Raw genomic sequence first — 17,419 nt, forward strand, 5'->3', positions numbered from 1 at the left:
TTTGATATTTTAAAAATGAAAAATAGTTCTTCCTCCCCCTCCCCCCCGGCTCTCTGGCAAAATTTGCATTGTCTCTCTCCAGCACTTGGACACAGACCTTCTGCTAGTGTCCTAGTGAGTGTTCCTGTAAACCTTTATCTTAAATTCTACCAGATTAAACCTTAACTGATTTGTTTCAGGTAATTTAAGAAACAGATAGTGATGATTTACTTAGGCAGGGTCATGTACATCACTGATATTTGGAAGTGATGGTTTTAAAGTACAGTGATCAAGGATATATAGTGTACAATTCAGAAAATCATCCAAGATGATTCTCTTAAGTTATGATCCCCAGACTCTTAAAACCAAATGAGCAGTAAGCTGAAACCTTCTCCCCTTCTCTCCTATGGACTGCTCACCTGCTTGCCTCTGTGTGATCACTTCAATTATTTTAATATTCTTTTGCACCTATTACATCTTGATATTCGTTTACTGGGATTTTACTGTGTGTACTTAAGAAGAGTTACAGAAAGTATCTTGCAAATGAGTACTGTTGATGTCACTATTTTCTTTTGATGTAGACATTTTCTCTTAACTCACCTTTTTTTTTTGTTCATTGTGCAGCTGCTTTACTCCCGAGGTCTGTTAATTGACCTTCTGATTAAGTCGAACGTTAGCAGATATGCAGAGTTTAAAAATGCTACAAGAATTCTTGCTTTTCGAGAAGGAAAAGTAGAACAGGTATTGTAGAACAATGTACTGTGTGTGTTTAATCTCATCTTTTTAAAGTCAAAAAGCTTGAAATTGTTTTCATGAGAGTTTTGTAACAAGCTACTAATTAAAAATGGCCTGATACTTATTTCATTCCTGGAATGAGAAGGGTTTGTAAATGTTATATATAAATATTAAAAAAAAAAAAAAAGTGCAGTTCGGTAACGTATACTCATGAATCTTTGTCTAATCAAATATTTAGACCATGGTCTGACTCAGCAGTTAATTCTTAAAGATTCACAGGTAGTAGATTTTCAAATACCTGGCATAGACTTGATTTGTCTCTCTGCTACTGAGGAGAGAAATCATTGGTCTGATAATGGCAACAGGAGATATATGGCATAGTTAATTAATGGAAGCTGTTTTCATTAAAACTGCAGTCAGAGGAGATGCAAGTGAAATTGAAGAGAAATTAAAAAGAAAAGAGGAGGAAAAAGATTTTAGAATATCTTTGTGGAAAACAGATAACTTTTCTTGTTGTTATAATAGAAAATGGAAATAAATATATAAGAAAGTAGCTACAATAGAAGATAGAACTTTACAATATCTGTAAGGTAATTAGCTATAGTATTATTTCATGTTTTTCCTACGCAGAATATGGACAATATCTGAAATTATATTAAAAAAAATGTTTTCCAGGTACCTTGTTCTAGAGCAGATGTCTTCAACAGCAGACAGCTCACTATGGTGGAAAAGCGAATGCTAATGAAATTTTTGACGTTTTGTTTGGACTATGAACAACATCCTGATGAATTTCAAGGTAGTGTTTCATTGAACAGTGTAACATCCTTGTCTTCTGAGTTCACTCAGTTATGCACGATATTGATAGTTCTCCAGTATTTTCACTTTGTTTATTTTTATGGATTCATTTTCAAAGTATTCTCTGACCTTTTCCAGTGTTAAATTCCAGACCAATTCAATTTAAATTCTTCTATTTAAGCCTCATCCGAAGAAGAGAGTGGGTGTCTATCACCTCCCTTCCGTTAGTCAATTTTCCTCTTCAACCTCATGTACCTAAATGACATTAAATTTATTTTACTTCCAGAGATAGTTAAACACATTTTGTTCCTACACTTTAAAGTAACCTGAGAAGTAACTTGGAGTATTTTAAGTCAGGTTAGTCTAATGTAAAGACTTTTAAAATTGCTCCTGGTGAGATCATTACATACATTGAAAGGCACACTTTTAATAGGAAGAGTTCATGATAGTTAAAATATTTTTAAAGCTTTTTTTGATATAATTTGGAGTTATGTAAGAAGATTAATATGATTAAAACTTTTTTTAGAAAGTTAAAAAAAAAAAAAAAAAACACTTGTCATCTTATGCTTTGCATTGCTGTACAATAGGTAGTAAAATACATTCCTTATAAAACCGGTTGAATCTTAAACACAATACCATGGCCTGATAATAAACACTAGGCATAGCATTGATGGAAGTGCTTCTGACTCATGTGAATTTTCACATAATAGAAAAGAGCTTAAGAACAGAACTCTGAATGGTATTGAAGCATGTTATTGCTTAAATGCAAGTCTTTTACTGAAAAAAAACAAACAAACAGGTTTTATGAAAGTTACTGAAGGTTTTCAGAGATGTATAAGTAAAATGCAATGCTTGTATTATATATTTCCTGAAAGACCTGCATTTCTATGAATTTAAAAATGTGTCAGCAATAGTATTAATCTGAAGGGGAAATGTGCTTCCTCATCCCTGGCTGCTGTGTATGTCATCTGTACTTGTTTGTTGTGAGCAAATGGTCGATTTAAAATATTTGAAATAAACTTTGCCCCTTCTCACTAAAAAAAAAAAAAAAAAAAAAAAGTGAATGACTTCTCTATACACTTTCATATCTACCTCAGCATAGATTCAGCAGTACTCTTCTTGAATGGGTGTACTGCAGGGTATCTGAGTAACTTAGCATCCTCAGGCTCTTGGAAACCAGTGGGTTTTTGTCCATAGCTTCTCACATTTCTCAAAAATGAGAAATGAATTTAGATCATTGTAACGTAATAAATAGAGGAAGCCATATTTAGATGTTACTGTCTAGAAGGTTTGAGTCTCATGCAGTTGCTTTGTGTTATTCTGAAATATTTGAATGGAGTGGTATTTCTGTCTTCTGTGAAAACTAAATTTATGGAAGTAATTAAAATTCCCTCAGTTTTGATAATCCATTTTGAGCAATGTTTGTTGAATGACTCATTTGCTTTTGAGATTTATCGTTGTGTATTTAAATAGAAAAGTTTTCTCTTTAAGTTGAAGTACATGAGAAAATACAGATGGCATGCTATATCCTTTACCTGATTTTACTTTTTTCTCAGACTACAAGAACAGTACGTTTGCTCAGTTCTTAAGAACACGAAAGTTAACACCTAGCTTGCAGCACTTCATTCTTCATTCTATTGCAATGGTTTCGGAGACTGATTGCGGCACTGTTGAAGGTCTTCAGGCAACAAGAAAATTTCTTCAGTGCCTTGGCCGCTATGGCAATACGCCGTTTTTGTTTCCTCTGTATGGTCAAGGCGAGATTCCACAATGCTTTTGCAGGTAGGCCCTACTGTTTTTAATACCTTTCTTCAAAACAGGAAGTACTCAGTAACCTAATGCTGATGGAGGTCATTCAATAGAAATCATTCTACTAGCAATTTATTGTTGGTTTTATTTGCTTTATATTTTCATTGGCTACAAAATTCTCAAAAAAAAAAAGTGCACATTTTAGGAGGAAGAGAAATCTTTCATAGGATGTTGGAGCACCAAGCTGATCAGATGAGAAAACTAGATTTTGAAGAGTTTCATTCAGAAAAGCAGAAGTGTTTTAATTTATGCTATATTAATACTTTGGAACAATTTTCATTCTGTTACAAATAGAAATTGCAATGGGTGGTGGTTGTGATGACTGCATTTGGTAATAAGTGCTAGGAAGTGGATGGGATAGTTTAAAACATTGCTATCCCTTTTTAAAACTGGCAGAGGAGACTTGGAGCAGTGTCTGTCCAAAAGGATGACTGTACATATTGGTAGGTTGAGGAAATGTGTCTTTCAATCTTTTTGAAGTTAAAAGGGGATGTATGTTACCAGTTTGTGTTGGTAATTCCTGCTGAGAGTGCATTTAGTGTTAGAAAGTTTTTTGTCCTTTCATAGGTTTGTATTTAATAGTGAACTGGATTTTTCTGAAAGAACAAAAGTAGTGCCATGTGTCCAGTTTATTACTAAGCAAAAAACTACGCAGTGCTGACACCTTTGTTGTATCACAGACTTAACCGCTCAGGTCAACTGATGGGAAATCATACACTTACTCTTGGCATCATTTTATAGATCTGTGTCTATAGACCACAAGCTTCCATCTGTGACTTGAACAGCATATAAGACATCCTAAAGCCCTGAGCCATCTGAGCCATACTGCGCCATATTGCAATTTTACATTCCAACATCTTAAACAGCAGCCATATGTTCTCTACTACAACATCCACTTCAGCCCCTTCACTTGAACCGTGGGCATGATGTGTATTCTTCAGTGTGACTCCAGAGGTGTGCTGGGGTCATAGGTCTTCTAGGGGAGTTGTTGACTGGTGCTCTGGGGCCATCGAGAATACATGTGCAGAGAGGGGTAGTTTTAATTTTCAGTTGTTTCCAACAGTTCAGCTGGCTTTTAAAAGGCTGAGTTGTTTTTTTTTTTTTTTTCTTTTCATTTGCTGGCAAGCAGCCTTTCCATCTGCTCTATGTGGGTTTTTAATGTAGTAACCTGTAGGTCTGAAGTAAACATTAGCTCTATTTAAAAACTGGTATTGCACTGTGAGGCTGTTTTGTTGTCTGTGAGTGATGCATTCATATATCATTCAGTTAAATATCAGTGCAAAGTCCCTACTTTGTTCTTTGATGGACAAATTCTGCTTTTTCTGTGTGTGCTGCAATTAAGAAATTCTGTTTTATAGCATGCCATTGGACGTTATCTTCCTGACTTGTCTGCATGATAGATGGTGTTTTTCTTTATAACAGTACTTAAGCTACTGCTAGAAGAATGGCCTTAGTGGTTTGAGCCGATGTCGCAGGATATAGGATGAATGCATTTCTGTGTTGATGGAAGTATTCTGGAATAATCATTGTACTTCGTGGAGGGTGTCTATAAAGTAGGTGTTTGGCACCAGCAGCTGGCCGTATCGTGGAAGGTCTTACTTGGCCTCAGCAACTAATGAAGGCCACGTAGAACTGTCCGATCTGATGTTTCAGTATTTATCTGTATAATTACCTAATGGTTCCTTTAGTTCCCTGAGTAATTAGTTCAGTAATTTAGTTCACTGAGTAATGACTAGAAATGTTATTTGGTAGCTTTTTTTCAATAGACTTTCATCTGCAACTTAAACTGTATTTGTTTAGAGATTTATTTTAAGTGGAATTATGTAATTAAGCACTCAGAGATTTTGGGAAAAAGATTTGAATTTTTTTCCCCACATAAGGACTCTGGGCATAGTGGTGCAATAGAACTTGTGTTTATGGACGTCATGCATGTTTTTCTGTTTTGTAGGACTTCATACATCACTAGATACCTGTACCTGACCAACAGATACCAACAGATTAATAAATCAAAAGATAATCAGAGATACGACAGAAGCACAAGTTTTGCAGTCTGTCTCACTAGACCTTAATCTACCTGAAAAAATAATTAAATTTAATAACTACAATTTTAGAATTTCAGTTATGTCTTCCTGGGTAGATTCTTTTCAAAATAGTTTCTCTTGCATTCTGGAAAGCTCTTCGGTTTCATTTTGTTTGATAGCCAGCACTGTCAATTTTCTTGTCTATAACAGCAATATATTTCAAGAGTTAGCAATAATGGTGTCTAGAAGTTTTTAAAATTTTCTTATCAGAAAGCTTCCATGAATATGAATTGAACTTCCCATTTATACCCATTGCTTAGTGCATTTTAGGTTTGTTTTGGTTGGTTGGTTTTGTTGAATACTAAGTCTTACGAGTACAATAAGGAGAGTGTTTAAATTGCTGAAGCAAACCATTCTGTCAAACCAAGAAGTAATTATGATTTTTTAAAAAAAAAGTATTACGTAACATTCCGGTAAAAAAATAAAGAAGTTTAAAGTGTCTTCTTCTGTAAATGAACAAACAGTTTAGGAGGCAGTCACAATTTTTTTAGATTAATTGCAATTACTTTATCTGGTCTGCCTTGGGCATTATGTCTTGATAAAACTGAGGAATCCTGTTCAGACTGTGTAGTAAAGTGGCAATGCAACAACCTATACATCATACCCTACAGTTTTTATCACCAGGTTATCAGAGTAAGGTGTCACCTGTTCTGTGATTTCTAACCACCGTTCTATATTCTGTTTTAATGTAAACCTCTTAAGCGTTTCTTGCAGCCAGTTACACTGTGTGTTCTCATCAAGGCTACTGTTATAAATGGCATACATGCATATTTATGTGAATGAGTCAAAGACATTTGTAAGTCACATCCTTGCATTCCAAATGAATTCTGCATAAACAGTACAACATTTTATAACTACTGATGACACTTGAGTGAGGAAAAGCGGTGTTAGTTCTTTATTGGTTTAAACAGGTATGGTTTAGGAGAGAAAATTAAACTTTTATATCACTGTAATGTACCTCCCAATATGTCGAGGTACAGATGTGAGATTTCTGTCTCCATAAATTGGATTCGTGGTACAAGGAAGGTCGTTGGAAGCCTTGTGTTATTCTAAGCTGATAAGCAGCAGAACTTTTGTTAGCCTGTATATGAGCAGCTTCCTTCGGTTCAAACTTACAGATCTGAAACTCTTTTCTTCTTTCTTTTCTAATTAAGTAATAGTGTTACGCTTAATAAAAAAATAAATAACATCTTATTCTTAGGGAAAATCAAATCAAACCTTTCCCTTTGGTACAGTAAGCATAGGACACCAAAACTTCACTGAAATACAGGAAAGGCAGCTATAGAAATCAGTGGGTTTTGCAGTTCACTGCTAACATATTTGTTGCAAATCTGCAATACAACTTTCATTTTCTTGAAAAAGTGTCTCTGAACATCATTAGAGCATCATTGAAAGCTCTCAGGCCTTACTCATGCAACATCTGGATTGTTTAAAATTTAGTATTTTTTTCCTGCTTTTAGAAAACATTAGGAAATGCCCCAAGTATTTCCTGATACAGGAGGTAAATCTTAAAATTGTCAACTTACAATTTTTCCTTTGTAACTAGCGGGTGAAGTAAGACTGTTAAGTTTACTATAGATTTGTTCATTTGTTTGTTTGCCAAATACTAGGTTATCTACTTCTCTGTTTTTCAGAAACAAGTATTTTATTTTATTTTTAATGGTTTTGAGGAGTGTTTGGAAGTGCTGCTTTAGAAATACTGTAAATAGTTGACTTCGGTGTTTCTTGTCAGTGAAATATGCATCTTATTTTCAGCTGTTGTTTGAGAAGTTTTCCTGGAAGTTTTCAGTGGTGATTCTCTTGATCCATGGCCAGTGTGGTTTGAGTAGGGTGAATGCCAGCTGAGAAGTCAGCTGCAGGTTGTGACCTCACTTCTGTTATTTTTATCAGGGCTTGCTTTGTGAACGCTCCAAATTCTGGGCAAGTCTGTGTCTAATTTCTCTTCAATTTGTTTTCAGATTCTTTTTTCTGGACACTTGCAAATGCAAGCATCCAAATGGAAATACTTTCTAATCAGTAGTTCAGTTATTTTCTTAGTTGAAGTTTTAGAGAGAATTGGAGTCTGTTTGTACGCCATCTGTCATCTCGTAAAGGCTTGGAGGGGTTACGCATCCTGTATTTATTTTTCTTTGTTAAAAGTCATCCAAGAATTGACAGATGTGGTCATGGTAATAGGTGGTCTGCTGCTGCTTTGCCATAGGAGCTACAGTGATTCACTGATTTCTATGGGTATTCAATTAATGGCTTGCTTTTCCTATAAATAGGCTTTGAACTTTTACATTGTGTATGCATTCGGTGGGTGATACAACCTTTAAGGAGTTGTTGCAGGTTCTAGCTGAAATGAGTCATTTTGTGTCAGAGCCAGTGGCAGGGATAATTTTGTGGTAGAGGAAAGATCTGATTAAGGTGGGTCATCCCTTTCAATCCCTGTATTTACAAGAAGATTAATGAGATATGATGGATTCTGTGATTGATTTGAAAGGTTCCTGTATGTATTTCAGAAACGAGCAATCAGTTTTTACCCGTACATTTGGGCTATTAACTGCTACAAACGTTGAAGCTTAGAAGGTTGTCCCAGGTACTTAATATTTCCAATTATGTCCATGTTAAGTTGTCTAGGAAGCTTTTAGATAAAGCCTCCTGTGCGGTTTGTCTTTTAAAGGCAAACTTGATGTAGTTCTCTTCAATTTCTTGGTAGCTGAATGCACAATGGACAAGTGTGTTTAGCATGATTGTTTGTAGGATCAGTTGTTTGTTTTTCGCCCTAAGGAGAAACTCTTTCTTGGGATAAACATCAGGGAAGTGCAATAATCCATCATACTGAAACCTGTTCTCTAGTGATGGATGGATGGATTGGTAAAGTAACTCAATAATCTTCATTTTTTTCAGGTTATTCACAGATCAGTGAGCATTGTCGTTAATAAAGCTATAGAATGCTTTTGTGTCCTTGCCCACATTATTTCTCAGGATTTGACAGGAAAAGACTTCTAATTTGGAAATAACCTTTGCTGGGAAATGTGTTCTGAGTGTATGAGACTTGGAAAATACCTTGCCGTTTTAGATTTTATCTTCTCAGTGAGATGTTTGGTTGCAAATTATTTACAAATATGAACCCTTTTCTGATCCTTACTGTTTCACTGACTAGGAGTGTAGTGGTCTTCAAAAGTTTATGCCTCCTAAAGACTTCCAGCCAACATTAGGATATATGACATGGAATACTCCGAACCATAAGAATGCTGACAATGTATATGGGTCTTAGATCCTTAAGTAGGCACAGAAAACTTTTCAGTCAAGGAATTGTTTGTATTATAGGGGTTGGAATATACCCTGTGGTATGGGAAAAACAAATGTAACTTTATATATATATATATATATATATATAAACTCAGATAAGTCTTTCTTTGTTTTACAAACCTATTTGGAACACAAAGTACAAAATATAAATGTTTTAATGGAGCTGCTATTTTGGTATTGATTTTCTTTGATAATTAAGACAAAGAGAATAGTATGAAGGAAGTGTATCTAATACATTATTTGATATTATCTCTCATCAGTCTTGTAACAAGCCAATTACTCTGCTTGTGTGGGTAAGTGCAGATTATGGCTCATATTAAAGAATATGGACACAGACATCTGAATACATTACAGCATTATGAACAGATCTGTGGAAACAACATGAATGTTTTCTCTGTTACAGATCTGAGATGTAAGTGCAAATGCAATATAGCGTTAGTTTCATTAAACTAAAAGACAGAAAAGGCAACCTCCAAAACATTACTGAATTAGTAAAAGTCTTTGAATTTCATTGCGGGTTAAGATATCTAGAATTTTTATGTCTTTTCTGGAGGCAGAGAGCACATAAATGCATTTTATAGATGACCTAATGCTCAGTGACTGGTTTCTACAGTTGCTCATTTTTGTGTCTATGCCCTATGGTCCTGATCTCACAAGCTCCTCTTCGAGGGCAGAACTGTTGTATAATTGCAGATGAAGGACTTTTTGTGAGGAACGGCTTCTTTTACAAGCTTGATTGAACGTGCAGGAAGGCAGGTCTCACGCTTCTACATGCCATAGAGATTAGTCTTCAGGGTGCATTTGTGGTTAACTTGTATCACAGAAGTACAAAAAATGCTGAACTTTTTTTTCTTGTTTTTTTCTCCTTTTAATTTCTGAGAAATTGCTACAGTGCTTTGAACTTAATTTCTCGGATACTTGCTAGTTAAATAGTTGAATGTTTGGATAAACAGAATTGAGAGCTTGATTCTGGAAGAGAATCTTGCTTTGACAACAACACTGGCTTGCCAAACCCTAAAATTGTATGTCACGCAATAGGAAGTCAAATTTAAAAACTTTTGAAATAGTTGCATTTCAGTGCAGATTTGCCTGCTCAGACATCATGAACTCTAAACATTAATCCTTGCTAGGCAGGGAGATAAACTTAAATGATACCTATCTTGTAGCTATGGAAAAAGTGCATAGAGATTTTGATGTACTTTGGGTAAGTGATAATTGGATATGTTACTCAGATTCTCAGGTTTTCTGCTCTAAAGCAGAATCAAGTAAACCAGTTTTTATTGTTACCCATTTTACTGTCAAGTACTGTACATTATGCTACAACTCTTCACACTACTGAATACATATTTCTCTGTAGCATTCTGGTTCCTGCGAAAACTTTCGGGTGGTTTTAAAACTGTCATTTTGTTAATTGGAATTATAAACTAGGATAATTATAAAATCTATCTGGAGATTTTTAAAACTTTACAGGAATGCTGAACACAGTCTCCAGGAAAAGATCTAAGTAGTTGACACTTTCTTCATTTGCTTGCCTAAAAATTTATTGTCATGTATTATCTTTTCCAATAGTTTTCAAAATGCCAGGACAGTTCTAGGTGACAGAGACTGTCATCAGTATTCCTTTGGTGGTGGTTTTTACATGTTTTTTATGCTTTTTTTTTTTTTTTAATCTTAACCCAGGTGGTCACTGGGTTAAGAGACTGAGACTTGTTTTTTCTATGGGAACTCTGTTATGGGAAAATGAATTCTGTTTTCTGAACTACAGTCACTATAATTACTTGATTTGTCTGTATTCTACCTATTAATGTTTTTAGAACATAAAACATTATTGTAGGAAATGCTGAAGTTCTCTAGGGACCTTCAGGAAACAGAATTTCACCTAAGAACCAGAATACTGCTAGCTCTTTGTATACAAATAAATAAATTGAAAGAGGACAATTTATTAATTCAGCCTTTCACATGTTTTTCTTTGATCTTTCTCCAGAACTGTTCATGCAGTATTCATCTTTAAGAAAATATTTTTTCTTGTAAAGTCTACACACTTGGCACAACTACTTCTCGATTAATCCCTCCATGCCTTTAAAAAACAGAAGGCAGGATATATGCTAGAAGTAAAAGCTATTTTTGCGTGTGTGAAACTATACTTTGTGATACAGTTTCCCAGTTCTTTTGTGCAGTTTCAGAATGAATTAATGGTGGTCTGTAAGTTAAGGGTGTTTGATATCTGTGTTGAAAATCAAGATGTCATCTGGAGAGGCATTCTATTTTTGTTCAATTAATATCGGAGAGCATTACATCAAAGTGGTAAACTCCTCCTGTAGCAACAGATGCAGCAGCCCTGAAGCCTATTTTTCTCTCTTGTTACATTAGTGTTTAATTAAAGAAAACAACTAGTTGGAGGCAGTTACTTTCTGTGAAATGTAATGAAGATTTATTTTGTAAGTGACCTTCACTGTATTAGCTGAATCAGTAATCAGAAAAATTAATAGAATAATCAAATTATATACAAACTCATAAATCATCATGAATATGCTGTCAAAAATTCCGCTTTTAATATGTCCAATTGTTTCACAGCTGTATTAAAAATTACAACTGCTGATTCCTGCCTTGATGGGAACTGAAATGGCATTTAAAGGCTGTGCATGATGGAGGGCTACCGGGCCAAAAATTTTCACAACTGTTAATTTAGTTGTAATATGATTTGATGTCACCAGGGCAAAGTTGAAGTAGAGTACAGTGTTGTTGCTATCTTTCAGCAAAACTTGAATTATTGGTGTAGGCAGTAGCCAGTTAATTAGAGTAATATCAGTTTAAATGCCTGTCATTTAGGGTTAATGGTATCAAAGAGTTGCCTTGTACTTGAAGTGCAGTCACATTATCTGGAATAGCCTGGTGTATGAACGTGATGTTAGCACAGTGATTTTGTCATAAATTATTGGGATGCTTTTTAGTTTAATATTTCAATTTCTGTATTTAAATAATTTCAGCAAGTTCTTCCAAATCATTTTCAAGCTAGGCTGTTTTGGTAGGTATTTTGGCTCTTTATAGTTGTTTAACAGAATGCAATTGAAATTAATTCCTATTTTCATTTAAAAATAAAAGTTTTCTTCTGGCCTACAGTGCAAACAGGCCATGCCCTCCTCCACCGGGTAGCAGACTACTCTTGAAAATAACTAAGTCATTTGGAAGACATTTTTGTGCAGCCAAGCAGCAAAGTTCTTTCAAAGCTGCTAGAAAAATGAAGTGCATCTATCAAAAAACAAACAACAAATAAGAAATAAACAAAAACTTGTCTGTGAATGTATTAGCTGCTATTTTTAATGTCATGCCATATGAAGTACATTTGTCTGAGTTGGTCCGAAAGATCCTTACACATGCTTTATCAGTCTAAAAGTCATTGATCGCAGCATTAGAGACAGTAAGCCAGTTTCTCAAGGCTCTGTTATAATTCTTCAGTGGATGTTTAACCTTTGTGTCATGTTCAGCAGTCTTGAGACAACCAAAGGCGGGATGATTCAATGTAGTGCATCTTCTCCCTGCTTTTGCATGGGCAGAAGTGGTCTGGGGTAGCGGCTCTTCTGCTTTGGCCTGTAGTTAGCAATAGTGGTGGCATTTCCTTAGGCTGCTGTGCTTCAGAGTACAGTATCGCACATGCAATATTATTGCCTCTTGTTCTTGTATGTGGTGTCAGGGGTGAAGAAGGCACAAATATTCTTCAGCACTACAGTATTTTGGGTGTTACAGACTCAATCTTAATTCAAATACAACACCTAGGCACTCTGTTAATGAAATGGCAGGTAGCATTTCTAATTTTATGCCCTCCCAGTTTGAGCTCTGTCTGTTCATGTGTGAGCTGAACATCAAATGGCTGGGTCACACCAAAGCTTAGCTGAGTAACAGGAACTTGGAAAACTCGCAGTATCCTTCTCCAGGATGGCAAAATGGAACAGCGTGTCGCTGCACTGAATGTGCTATGCACTGGTTCGTGATTTCCTTCAAGAGGGTGTTTACTTTTGAATAATAGGTATCACAGAAAGAGCACAGGTGTGTTTAACTTGTAGGACAAAGCAATAATTGTCAAATGTCACTTGATAGCATTTGACAGTTGACCCATCAGTTCTCTCTGAGCAAAGGATATGCACTTTATGACAATATGCAGATCATGTTCTTTATATTCTGCATACGTGAGAAGAGGTCACTGGTAGCTGATTGATCTGAATGAACTACTGGGGGGTAAAAAAGCAATTAAAGATTCCCGAGATGAATCAGACAGTGCAGAGTCCAAACCTGAAACTGTATTGTAAAGGATTGGGTACATCTGCACCATTTTTTTTTCTTCACTTCATTCCACTAGATAATTTTCATGCTGTCTGGAAACGTTAAAGATTATTTCTCTTTTAAAATAATTGGAAAAATGTTTTAAGTGTTCTTACTGTTTTACCTTTTGCCGTACTGAATTCTAGAGAACTTAGTTCTGAGAGTTTTGTCTTATTCTTATAGTAACAATGCCCTGAAACAGTGCACCATGAACAAAAAGTAAGAGTGGAAGTTTATCCTGATTCACCAAACTTGAATTCACAATAAATCATGAAGTTTTATCTTTGTGAATCCCTAACGTACATCTTGTTTCTGTAAGATCACAAATTTCTCTGCATTACTGGGCTCTTACAAAAAGTTCATAGTTTCTTTTTAGATACATTTCAGAAGGCAGTTTGGTTGTTGATACCTGCTTGGTGCTATTTTCACGGATGTCAGCTTATATTAAAAGTTTTTAAGAGCTGGGATTAAAATATTTTCAAGCTGGTAATATTGCAGCCATTTTAATGTTAAGCGAGCTCAGTAAAAATTGTAGGCATCACTTGTGGAAACAAAACTTTTATTTGTTGTTAATTACTTTATGTCACATCAAATCTACAGAGAAGTAATCCCCAGAGGTTAAGCCTGGTTTGTAGCAGATTTAGGAAGTTAGGATAAGGGGATTTCTCTTCACCAGGCAGATTTTTACTGTGCTGCTTTACAGGAGAGAGGTTTTGCACTTTATGCATAGGATGTTCCTCTGATGAAGAATTTTGTTCAGAGATGCCCTGGGGGCTGGGGAGACACATCCTGGCAAGTGACAAACTCTTGCAGGGGGCTGACTTCACACAGACTCAGGAAGGTGCCCTCAAACTAGACTCTCTGCAAATGGAAAGAAGAAAATGGTTCGCTGACCATTTAAAAAGTGGGAAATCTAAGTACGTGTATGATTTAGCAGGTCAGCCTCTGGCACAGAGAGTGGCTTAGTTACAGGTAGTCAGCAGGGAAATGTGGAAGGGAGCCAAGGCAGCTGTCTTGGAGGAGATGCCACGTTTTAGGCAGGAATGCATGTACAGTGGAGCAGCAGGTTGCTTCTTATGATCAGCCATGGTGCGTGGTGTCATTAAACGTACTCATCCCACAGAGATCTGTTCCGTTCACTGTTCAATACTGAGTTTGATCTGTTGACCCCTGCTGCAGCAGTGTCATTGCAACTGCATGTAGCTCAGTGCATCAGAGCAAAGTAGAGAAGCACAACGTGATTGTTACAGAATCTCTTAACAAAAGCTGTTTCCTGCAGAAGTTGTTACAAACTAATCCAAAAGTAACTTCCTCATATTTAGTTGTCATAATTTAGTTTATTTAAACTGTGTCTCCTTATAGTATAAAAACAAATAAGTTGTAATTTTGGTTTAATGTTTTGGTAATTTACTTGAGTATTGAGATTTCTTTGTAAGTGGAGAACAACTTAGTATATTTTACCTTTTGAATTCTCTTGGGTTTCTTTTTCTCTTTAGAATATTTTTTATCATTATTCCATACAAGGAGTATCTCAAGCAACTGTATCTTAATATAGGTGGAACTCAGAGGAATCACTACTTGAACAAGGTCACCCTAAGACCACAAGAGGTACCCTATTCTGTTGGGGTACTTCTCAATGCCCTTAAAATTTAATGTGCTCATAGTCGGTAAAGTTCCCATGCTACAGTTAGCAGAAGTAGAGAAGTAAGTTCTGAACCACACTTAAAATTCTGGTAGAAGTTTGGTTTGGTTGTTGTGTGGTCTTACGTTCTCATTCTATACCATCTGCCGTGCAGCATGCTCAGTAGACATCCTGTCTTTAGTAAATAGGTGCTTTTCCATCCTGAATGACTGAGGATGGTAACAGAGGAGTGTTCAAGCTAATGTACCAATTAAGAGGACTCTAATAAATGCTAATTTAAAAAAGTTAACAAATCTTTTACAAAACTATATGACAGACATGCTCTGTTTTGATTGTTTTTTGATTGTCTGATTCAAAGATTAAGGCTTGTCATTAAAAACGTTGTACTACAGTGTGCACAATGCTTTGCCTTGCTTAACGTAAGTGCTCTCATTGCTTACAATTAGTCATGATAGGTGTAACTTTTATTTTTTATGTTTCTAGGATGTGTGCAGTATTTGGTGGTATCTATTGTCTTCGCCATTCCGTGCAGTGCCTTGTAGTGGACAAAGAATCTGGACGGTAAGGGCAATATAAGTAACCTTCTGTTTATATACAAAACACAGGTGAAAAATGCGTTAAGTCAATTTAAAAAAAATGATTCTTCAAAGATCCTCCTCAGTATTAATAACACATCAACCTTGATTAAAAGTAATTTGTGTATAGGTCCTCCAGAACAAGGAAAGCGGGTCTAGAATATAGAAACTAAATTAATTTCCCTGTGATATTACTGCAGCTCCTGATCACCCAAGCTTGGAAGACAAATCATTTCAGCTGCCGGGGGGCTGGTGATGAGTGATGTTAGTTTTCCTTGTGGCCTTACCTACTCTAATTGATTTTCATCAGATGACAACAAAGCCCTCTGTTATTGCATTTTTAAAAATGGAGCTCACCTAAAGACTCATCAGATTAATCTTTGCTGATAATGCATGTCACTCCAAGAGAAAAGACTTTAATGAGTTTTTAGGTAGATTGTTGTCATAAACTATGCTGCCCTCTTATCCTAGGATAAATTCTTTTACAATATCAGGCCTGTAGGCAGGTGTAAAGTTGGAAAAGGCAACCCATAGTTTTTTCCATCGTGGCATTTTTTTCATACCTCTGTAGTTTGTCATGGTTTCTGTTGTATACGTTTTATCAGTTACTACTTACTCTACCTGAGACTTTAGCTCTTAGGAGTCTTTTTTTTTTTTTTTTTTTTCCAGCTGTAATTGAAAACATTCTTCAGCAAATATTGGAAAATAAGATATAAGATATGTAGGAACTTTTATTAGGAATATTAGTAATTAAATGATCAGTGTAGTATGTTTGCTTTCCAGTTTCACTGCATATTTGATTCTTTGAGAGCATGGTACTAGTAGCTAAAACAAAGTATTTTCAGCAACAGGATCATAAAACTTTTTTTTTCTAATCATTCAAAAAAGTCTTAAATATTCTCTTCACTATAGTAAAAATGTCACTCAAAGGCCAAGTTTCTTTGAATCAAGTGTATTCTCTTATCCAGATATTCAGAAAGGATATTTTCTCTTTTTCTATTTTCTCTCACCAGAATGCAGTACTGCTGTTTACTTGTGAAAAGTCTCTTCCTTAGTGTTACATAGTAAGCTAACCAGTTCTCTTGCTAAGATCATCACTATTTCCTTTCACTTCTTTCTCCATGTTACCTGTTTCCTTACTGTGCATTCCCTTTTTGTGCCAGCTCTGTTTCCTCTTGACTTCAGGCTGCAGTCTTTTACCTACTAGAAATCATCTATCAGATTGTTAATGAGGGTATTCATGAGTTACTGAGCTTTTGAGTCAATAGGCCATTAATAGTAATTGTTAATAGGTAAATTCATATCTTGTTGTTACCACAGCTGTCCCTGTAGTTTGAGACAGCTTGTCTTGACTGCAAACAGGTTAAACTTACAACAATAGGCATAGTCAAGTTATGCAATGTTCATCACTATTTTATAAAGATCTTCCATAGGCTTCCAGATTTCATCAATATCTTCATGCAATTAGTTTTTTAGTATCTTTAATATATGTGCTTTAATACAAGTAGGGAAAAAATATAAATACAGCCTTGATTTTCTTCTCAAACTTCTTCTTCATTTAGAGTTTTGGTTTAACCCTAAGTATATCCATAGGTCATTTCAGCTCTTTTCCAGACTTGGCTAACATTATGTCCAGTACGAGAAAAGTAAGAACCAATTCAGTAACTAGTTGAACTGCTTTTTTATTTTTTTACTACATGTAAAAATTGTATATAGAGAGAGCAGTAGATTTTTTTGTCCTGAACCACCCAATTATTTTAATCTTGTTGCTATAGCCCTTTTTAAAGTTCACAAAAGTAAGATTCAGGGAAGACAACATGAAAGTATGCAAACTTTTATACGTACTTGTTTTAAAGTTTCTTTAAGTCACTTGAAACTTTCTTTTTTTTAGGTATCATATCAGATTAGGTCTGGTGTTCTAGTACATAAGCAGAATATTCTGTACTCTTGATAGAACTCTGATGCTTCGTTAGAAAATAAAAAATACATCATGTTAATTAGATTGAGGAAAAAGCAAATTGAATGTATTCATGGTTATTGTTTTCTTTTTTGTTATTTTCTCATTTTTATTGTACATCATTTATTTGACTTTATCTGATAAATTTTAGATTATTTTAAATTACATGGGTTGCATTAATACTAATGGTAGACATTTTATATTGATCACTTTTTAAATACATTTCCAATTAAAT

The 17,419-nt window shown here is 35.2% G+C and overlaps 1 protein-coding gene across 1 annotated transcript in view; it reads left to right on the forward strand.

Annotated features, from left to right (window-relative positions):
* Positions 1-17,419, forward strand: part of CHM (CHM Rab escort protein) — a 57,871-nt gene that overhangs the window by 24,207 nt on the left and 16,245 nt on the right. The window contains exons 6-9 of the mRNA XM_032196189.1: positions 604-720; positions 1,390-1,510; positions 3,066-3,291; positions 15,136-15,213. Coding sequence (XP_032052080.1) covers positions 604-720; positions 1,390-1,510; positions 3,066-3,291; positions 15,136-15,213 — 542 coding nt within the window. The remainder of the gene's footprint in view (positions 1-603; positions 721-1,389; positions 1,511-3,065; positions 3,292-15,135; positions 15,214-17,419) is intronic.

This window comes from Aythya fuligula, chromosome 13, assembly GCF_009819795.1.
Source record: "Aythya fuligula isolate bAytFul2 chromosome 13, bAytFul2.pri, whole genome shotgun sequence".
NCBI classification, from domain to species: Eukaryota; Metazoa; Chordata; class Aves; order Anseriformes; family Anatidae; genus Aythya; species Aythya fuligula.